At 37.0% G+C, this 8,619-nt stretch overlaps 1 protein-coding gene across 1 annotated transcript; it reads right to left on the bottom strand.

Moving 5' to 3' along the window:
* Positions 1-205: 205 nt before the first annotated feature.
* LOC122608712 (protein WEAK CHLOROPLAST MOVEMENT UNDER BLUE LIGHT 1-like) lies at positions 206-3,972 on the bottom strand. Its single transcript, XM_043781808.1, has 3 exons — positions 3,876-3,972; positions 2,548-2,919; positions 206-2,023 (listed from the first exon to the last, which is right to left on the bottom strand). Exons 2-3 carry the CDS (start codon positions 2,881-2,883, stop codon positions 206-208), a joined length of 2,154 nt encoding a protein of 717 aa, XP_043637743.1. The 5' UTR covers positions 2,884-2,919; positions 3,876-3,972.
* Between the last annotated feature and the right edge of the window lie 4,647 nt (positions 3,973-8,619).

Below are 8,619 nucleotides of genomic sequence, written 5' to 3' on the forward strand. Positions count from 1 at the left end.
CTATAACTAAAAATTTGATCTGCTACATCTTATCTAGGGCATGACATCTTGATACTTCTCATGTACAATATGTCAGTAAGTCTAATTGGTAAAAAACCGAAAACTTCCCTCTTTCGACCATCAAAGAAGTAGTGCGGCTGCAAAGTTATGTCGAAAGTGCCAGCAAATCAAGTATGATACAACACCAACCAACAAATGTTAACACTTAAGAATTCTTGTGGAAAAGTGGCTTCTTTTTCCCCATAAACACGAACGAAAACTTTGGCATTATCATCCTCTTCTTCTTCTTTAACAAACCACCCTTAGTATCAGTAGACGATTCGCTTGTGTTACTATCATCTTCTGGGCCACTACTCTTTGTATTAGACGATGTACCGGTGTTATGTGACGGTGAATCTTGGTTCCCCTTTTGGCTTAAACGATGAAACAACCCTTTACGACCCTCATTCTTTTGGCTTGGATCGATTTCACCCTTTCGAACCTTAAGCTCTTCTTCTATATTCATTGTGGATTCTTTAGCAACTTCAGTCTTTTGCAATGCAACATTCAAAGCGTCCTTTTTAGCAGCCAATTCGGAATTGAGCTGTGTAAGTTTATTCAAACTATGCATTTCTGAGTCCTTGGCTTCATCAATCTTAGCCATGGCTTCAGCTACACGTTTATTAGCTGCCACTTCTGCCTCATGGGCCTGCTTACTTAATTCGTAATATTCCCCTAACGAGATTGTGACCCCACCTTTTGGGTCATCCTTTTTTCCACGGGCTGACTCGCTCTCGTGCAGCATATTAATGGCACCTAAAGCCAACTTTTCTTGAGCACGTGCGGCATCGATCTCCTTTTGAGTAGCCTCTATCCGTGCTGATATTGAACTCACGCCACTCGTGGCTTGTTCTGCTGCTTCTTTTGCTTTTATCAACACTAAACGGGCACCTTCTGCTAACGATTTGGCATCCTCAGCTTCTTCACTTACTTTTTGTAATTGTTTCGGGAGTTCGACAAGCTTTTCTCGGGCTTCTTTTTCTCTTTTCCGAATATTATCAAGCTCTATTCGGGTTCGTTTCAGCTCAGATTCAAGATTTACAACTGCCCCCGCCCCCAACCCTTTTTGCTTTCTTACATTCGTTAAAACTTGTTTTTCACTCTCCAACTTAGCAGTTAACGACTTTGCAGCTGTTTTTAAACACATGATTTCTTCTGATGTTCTTTCGATATTATGGTTCACTTCATCAAGATTCTTTTTAGCTATAGCAACGCCTGATTGTATATCTCCACGGGTGAATTTCTCATCAGCTTCGGATTCTTCAGGCATCTTTCCTTGCATATAAATCGCTAATTCATCTTTTAAGTTTTGAAGCAAGCCCGAAGAAGTTTCTAGTTTTGCCTTTACATCTTTCGCTAAGACGATTTGCTCTTTTACTTTTTCTAACTCCTCTTCAGCTTCTTTCAACTCTTGCTCACACTTTAAAGCTTCTTGATCTCTTTCATTAACTTCTTGAATTCTTTGTTCTTCGGCTTCTAAATGAGAAGCATGCATGGATTCTATTGATTCTTTTGTTGTTATAAGTTGGATCGTCAAATCTTCTACTTCTCTTTCGATATTTTTGGCTGCTGCAACTGCTTCCTGCGCTTTGTGTAATGCAGCATCTCTTTCAGATATTAATGTTTGGTAATCTTTCCGGGTTTCTTCCAAGTCATTTTTTGCAGCTATTAGTTCTGAAGCTGCTGCTTGATGTCGAGCTTTGGCAACTTCAAGCTGTGTTTTTGCTGCTACACTTAAATCATCCTCGATTCCTTGTTCCATTTCTTCGACTCGTAGTTGGGCTAGTTCAGAATCTTGCTTAGCTTGGCGTTCTTCTGTTTGGGCTCTCTCAAGATTAAGTTTTAACTCTTGTATGAGTCTTTTGGTGTTGGCTAGATCCCTTAATGCTTGCTCCTTTTCTTGTTCGGCTTCCTCAGACTTTTGTTTGTAAATAGGAATTTCCTCCTCTGCTTTCTGAAGTTCTTCTTCTATATATTTTCGTCTCTGCAGACAAAACTCAAGAGTAAGTGAAGGATTCTTGAAAGACTATGGCTCTAGATATTACTGTACCAAAAAGTTAAGCAAGTGAAATTTAAATTAAACGAGATAAACTCAGGTTAATAATGTTCTTCTAATCATAATAAGTCATTTACAAAATTTTGCTAAATAAAATGACCAATAAGTTATAACAAGTAGACCCAACCTGACCATTTTGACCCAAATCTGTTATTGAACTTTTACCCGACCCATCCATCTTGCTACCTCTACCCCAATATTTTTTTTCATGTCTTCACATATAAAATACACACAATGGTACATTGATACTCTTTTTCTAGTATTGTTCAAATTTATTTAAACCTCCACTTTATAAAAATTTGAAACGTATCGATTAGATTCTATCATATATTTGCAACAAAACATGCTTATAGTAAAGTTTTTCAAGTTTTACTTGTTAGCAACGATTAGAGTAAACATAACAATGCTGATCAAATGATTTATCAGCAAGAAAATGAATGTTGGGAGCATGCCTCATTGCTCTGAGCTCTGTGAGCTTTCCAGTCGACAATCACACCGAACTTGGAAACAGCTTCCTTAACAGATTCAAAAGGCGAAGCTGTATCAATATGAACTTTTGATTCGGGCTTTTCAAGCTCTTTACTTGAACCATCCTTCTCTATATTTGAAGAAACGTTAATACTTTCAACCTTTTTACGTCCTGAAGATGAGTCAGGACTTAGGAATGTATCTTCACCACCAGGGGAGGATTGATAACCGGGGCTAGCTTCTGGTGGCAGTCTAATGGGTTCTGGGCTAGCCTTCGAAAAACTGATTGAACGTGTTTCCTGAGATTTCTCTTCGTCCATCCCAGAAAGATCAGAGAAGTAGAGTCAGCTGGGTATCTGAAATTTAATTAATATATATGTTTAATGCCGATGGAGAGACAAGAATTTGTTTATTGGGCATATCTCTATCAATAATTCTAAGGAAAACATGTAACTAACTACAAAAGAATTTGCATAGTTAGGCTAGTTTTTCGGGGGGAAAGAGTTGCTATTAGAAAAACTCTAGCCTTTTACAGTGAGCGCAAACAAGTCGTTATCAGATGCTTTACAAGTTTCCTAGAGCGGATCTAACTACAGTTTTAGTTTAAGGGTCTAAATTTTGTTTTTTTTACAAGATTCATAAGGGTCAATTGGGCATAGTGATACTCAGGCAACTCTACCATATACTCACATTATATCTAAATTAATTTGCAGTTGTGTCATAATTAAATGTTATGCAACCACGGCTATCTGTAATTCTTTACACAACATTATAGAGACATAATTGGAACAAATGTGTCTTTAAGAAATTATCTAGTAATGTTAGTTTCTTTGTGTTCAAGTGACATAAATTGCATACATACACTAGGGGTATACTTGAGCATCAAATTCACGGATGGCCGTGAGTGGTATACTGTTTTGGGCAACCCAAGTCCTACACTGAAACATAATCCTGAAAACATGTATATAAGTTCGTGGGCTACTTTAAAACCTCTTGCGGATCTACATGTTCGCTTGGTAAAATGTGCTAGTTATGATCCTAACATATACTTGTCAACTATATCACAAAAACTTATATTCAGCCAAAACAGAACAAAAACAAAAACAAAAAAGCACAATGGTACCACCAACCCATAAGTTTTCATATTCATAAAAATGGGGACCTGGTTTGTCCACATCGTTGCCCACGACCCCGGTATCATGGGGTCGTCCACCAGGGCCCGACGTCGTTTGGCCATACGGATTCATAATGACAAAAAATATATAAACTTATAATTCAGTAAAAAATTTCACATTTCAATAAACTTACGTACCAATCAAATCGCCGGAGTCAAATCCAGAAGCTTATTACAAAATCTCTCTGGATTTTGCCCCGCGGAAACGCGAATTCAATCCAGAAAAATCAAACAATTTTACATCCAAATCCACTGCAAATAAGAAATATGAATTTAAACTATATGATTTTATAAAAAACTAGAAACGATAAAAATAAATAAAATAAAATAAAGTTACCATTCAAGATTATTATTTTTAATTGTGCATGAAGATTCAAATACACAATCAGGATTTCATAAAAATCGTGCAATTTTTTGTTCACCACAATGTAATCTGAAATGCAAATCTGTTAATTTTTATGTCCATATTTATTTATTTTATTTTGTTTTACATTATTATTTTATATCTATATCTATTTTTAGATGAACTATTTGTTTGTAATCTCTTGAGTTGCCATTTTTCTTCCTCTATATATAGATTCATTCACCCCATGCATTTATGCAGTGGTAAATTATATAAATGAAAGTTGACACGTGAATAACAACTTTGTAGCGTGTGTTTGGTTAGTGAGAATAGATATGAAAGAATAGGTGTCATTCCTATTGATGGTTTATATAAGACTGAGAAGAGTAGTTCGTTCTTTCAGCTTTTCTTCACCCGGAACGGCCGAGGGCTTCATCTCGGGCCCGGGGGTGTTCCGCTCCCTTAATTCACGCCCGGGCTTTTGTTTTCTTGTGAATTTTGATTGTTAAATGCATTGGTTTTACTTTTTTTTTTCTTAAATTACCCTATATACATATATCTACTCTATACATATATATTCAACAACACTACATATATATATATCTTCTTCTCTTCTTTCTATTACAAAAAGTCCCTTATTATTTTTCACCATATGGATTCCGATGAATCATCTCAATCTTCTTATGGGTCGACCGATTACGAAGACCGTGTCGAGCGTGTGGTTCTGAGAGCCGATGAACTAGTCAGATGGCGTGAGTGACCCGCCCAACGATTCACCGAAGGATACCAGTTGCTCATAATCGTATTGAAGTATACGAGAGTTTGATTCGTGACTACTTTGCAGATGAACCGAGATACAACGCGAGACATTTCAGAAGACGTTTTCGTATGATTAAGTTGTTAATCCAGCGGATAGTCGGTGACTTAGAGGCTAGGTACACATATTTTCAGACAAGATATGACCGTGCTGGGAGAAGAGGTTTCGCCGGGATATAAAAGTGTACATCTGCAATTCGTCAACCGGCATACGGCATGAATAATGATTTTCTTGAGAGTATATGCAGATGTCTAAGCGAACATCAAGGGAAGCATGCCTACAATTTGTGATGGTAATTATATTTTACAATACTTATACATAGTTTAACTATTTATCATAAAAATATTGTACAATACGTATATATATACAAAACATTTTTTACAATATGTATATATACTTAACATTTTACAATACGTATATATACCTAACATTTTGTTTTCTTTTTTCATAAATAGCTACACAAGAAACTTACGGAGCAACATACCTACGGAGACCAACTTCGACTGATCTGGAGCGTATATACGATGTCCATGAACATGATTGGTAGTATTAATTGTATGCATTGGCCGTGGGAGATGTGTCTGGCGGCTTGGCAAGGTGCTCACACAAGCGGGCATGTAGGTAAAGTGTCATTGATACTCTAGGATGTTGCCTACTACGATCTTTGGATTTGGAATGCATACTAGGGGTGTTCACGGACCAGTTTGATCCGATTTTGACTAAATCTCAAACCAAACTGGCATTTCCGGTTTTAACATACATTAAACCAAGTCAGATCAAGTATGTTGTCAAACATTTTTACTCCAAGGGAATGGGGGAATGCCTTTTTTAATGATTGGATCCACATGTTAATGCTTGATAGGTGGAGGGCATCCCTTAATGCTCTAATTCCTTTTGTAACAACCAAACCACAATATCAATTATATATAAAAGTGATAAGATCTTTTTTCCACTTCGCCGCAGTGAGGGGATTCACGCCCCATTGCGCTGCAGTCACAGCCGAGACCAGAAACCAACATTTTTCGAGATTTTCCACTAAGGCGCAGTGGGAGTGTACAAGCCCCACTGAGGCGCAGTGGGAGCCCAGATTTCTCAAAAACACATTTTGACACTTAAAACAACTTGCAACTTCTCTAACACAAACCAAACTTGAAATACACACCATTTCTGAATCTAAACAAGAATTTGACACATTTACAAGCTTACCTATAATATGCATTTGAAACAACATCCACAAACACAGCTAAATGGGTCGCTTGCCCGCATTTACCCAAGGTGACAAAATGGGTATTTGACTCCAAAATAATTTATACTTCAAACCATTATAATAGTCATGACTAAAAGACTTAAAATATATCATACACAACATTTCCATCAGAAGACACATGTATCAAGAGCCACAATGGTCATAAGGGATTATCGATCGAAATTACCCAAATTGCCAACCTTCAAGATGGCCAAAACCTTCAAATCTAACTTCACCCGATCAATCCTTGCTCTTGCTACTATCAACTCCTATAAAAGGATTAAACAACTAAAACATAAGCAACGGTTAGTAAATGCATATACATATAATCATAATCGAGTTACCATAGCAATGTGCATCAAGCACCACATATAGCCTATCAAATGATAGCCATTTCATTCATATCAATCACAAGCATAGAATTCATTACAAATCATTTTCAACATGGCCATGGACAATTTGGCTAGTAGGAATTTACCCACCTACTAGCTCTTACAAACAATTTGGCTAGTAGAAATTTACCCACCTACTAGCTCTTACATCCAACTTAGCTAGTAGGAATTTACCCACCTACTAACTCTTACAATCAACAAACAAATAGATCATAGGAATTTACCCACCTATGACCTCTATTAACAAGAACATGATTATATACATATACACTCACCTTAAACTTGACTATTAGATACTCTGGCTAAAGGCTCAACTAGATGATCTCCACCACCTATACATAATACAACATATATACATATATATATATATATGAGTTCCACAAACTCAACTCTTTCACAATTATCTACTTGAATTCATCATAAACTCTATCATTATGGTGTTTGGCTTCACAAAACATTTCAACAAAATTCCATATTCAAGTTCATAATATAGTTCTAGCCAAACACCTAAAAACATAAGGTTTATTACTATGGGATTCATTATAAAACTCAAATGCATAGACCCCATGTTTATTCTTATAACTCCATTAGGGTGGGGGGAGGGCTTCCCCACTCCTCCCCTCCCCGATTTTTCTTCTCCTCCCCTCCCCTCCCCTAATGCTAGGAATGCCTCACCACCCCTCCCTTCCCTCCCCGCCATTTTCTATTTATTTAAGAATTAAATAAGGAAGAAAAACCAAAAGAAAAAGACAAAAAAGGATAGGCACCAAAACCGGCACCGTGGTACCCAACTCGCTCCCCACCCTATAGGTACCGGGGGGTCAGCGCGGTGTTCCATCCGGTACCTATTGGGTACCGGTTCCCTCCCCTACCCACTCCGTCCAGCCTTAGGGTTCTTATCCCAAATTATCAAAATTTCCAATTTTACTAGTCAAGAACCCTAATTTTAAAAATCAAGAACCCTAAAATTTGTAATTAAATGATTTGGAGAAACCTTACCTCAAGAACAACAACTCAATTGAAATTTCCAGATTTTCTCTTTCTTCCTTGATAATTTCGGCCCCTCACTAAACCACAACAAGCGCTCACTTTGCTTTATTTGATTGAATTGATTAATTGGATTTAGAAGGATGAGTTGCATGAAATCCTTTGATAGATTTGAAGAAAATGGAAGAATTGGGAGGTTTGAGAAATGAGACTTAGTGATATTATAAATCACCATTTGAAATTGGCTCGGCACTTCCCCTCCCTGCCACGTTCCATCATTATTTTTGTGGGTATAATACCTGCTAGCCACTAAAGTTCCAATTAAAGTAACCCCTTGTCTCAAAATAAATTACTAGGAAATTAATTTAATGTTAAAATTATAAAAAGGGTTAATTTTCCATTACCTTAAAATATTGGGGTGTTACACCTTTAGTCTAAGCATGGACAAGGGCAGCGGACCAGGTTCAAACACCATCAGTTCCACAAAACATTTTTGCTAACTAGTTCCCATAAGGCATTAGTTATGCTACATTTAACTAATTAGATTTTTTCTAACAAAATTTTTATACGGAGTAAATTATATCTTTGTCTTTAAAGTTGATACGATTTGCAGTTATTGGAGCATAATATTTTGGTTGGGGCCTGATGTGAAAAAGAAAAAAAATTACTAACAAAAACTTGGTTGATCTGAGGGGGTGATGGCCACCCAAATAAAGCATTTAGGGACAAGGGTGTGGTGCCGATTTTGACAAATTGGTAATTTTTGGTTTAATTTTTAACAAATAAAAACACGCCATGTGGCGGCATTTCAAAAAATGCCAAAACTTACTAAAATTTATAAATTTAGGGTGCAATCAGCAATTCGGCATATCGGTTCAATACTAATTAATAATTAATTTGTAGGGTGCATGTGGCACTATGTGACACTTGTCCAACGTTCACTAGCATCAACCAAAACTAGCCGATATAACTTGCCAAAACTTGCCGATACTAGCCGATTCACATGCTATAGGCTTGCCAAATAGCCGATAAAACTTGCCGACTACACCCTTGCCCCTTACTCCGCCACGACTATAACGATCAACTACACTAGTTAC

Source organism: Erigeron canadensis, chromosome 7 (assembly GCF_010389155.1).
Source record: "Erigeron canadensis isolate Cc75 chromosome 7, C_canadensis_v1, whole genome shotgun sequence".
Classification (NCBI taxonomy): domain Eukaryota; kingdom Viridiplantae; phylum Streptophyta; class Magnoliopsida; order Asterales; family Asteraceae; genus Erigeron; species Erigeron canadensis.

Excerpts from the sequence above, each read along its gene's own strand:
- LOC122608712 (XM_043781808.1), bottom strand. The coding sequence starts at position 2,883 with ATGGACGAAGAGAAATCTCAGGAAACACGTTCAATCAGTTTTTCGAAG. Across the intron at positions 2,024-2,547 it reads ACAGAGCTCAGAGCAATGAG|AGACGAAAATATATAGAAGA; the intron begins GCATGCTCCCAA and ends TTTTGTCTGCAG.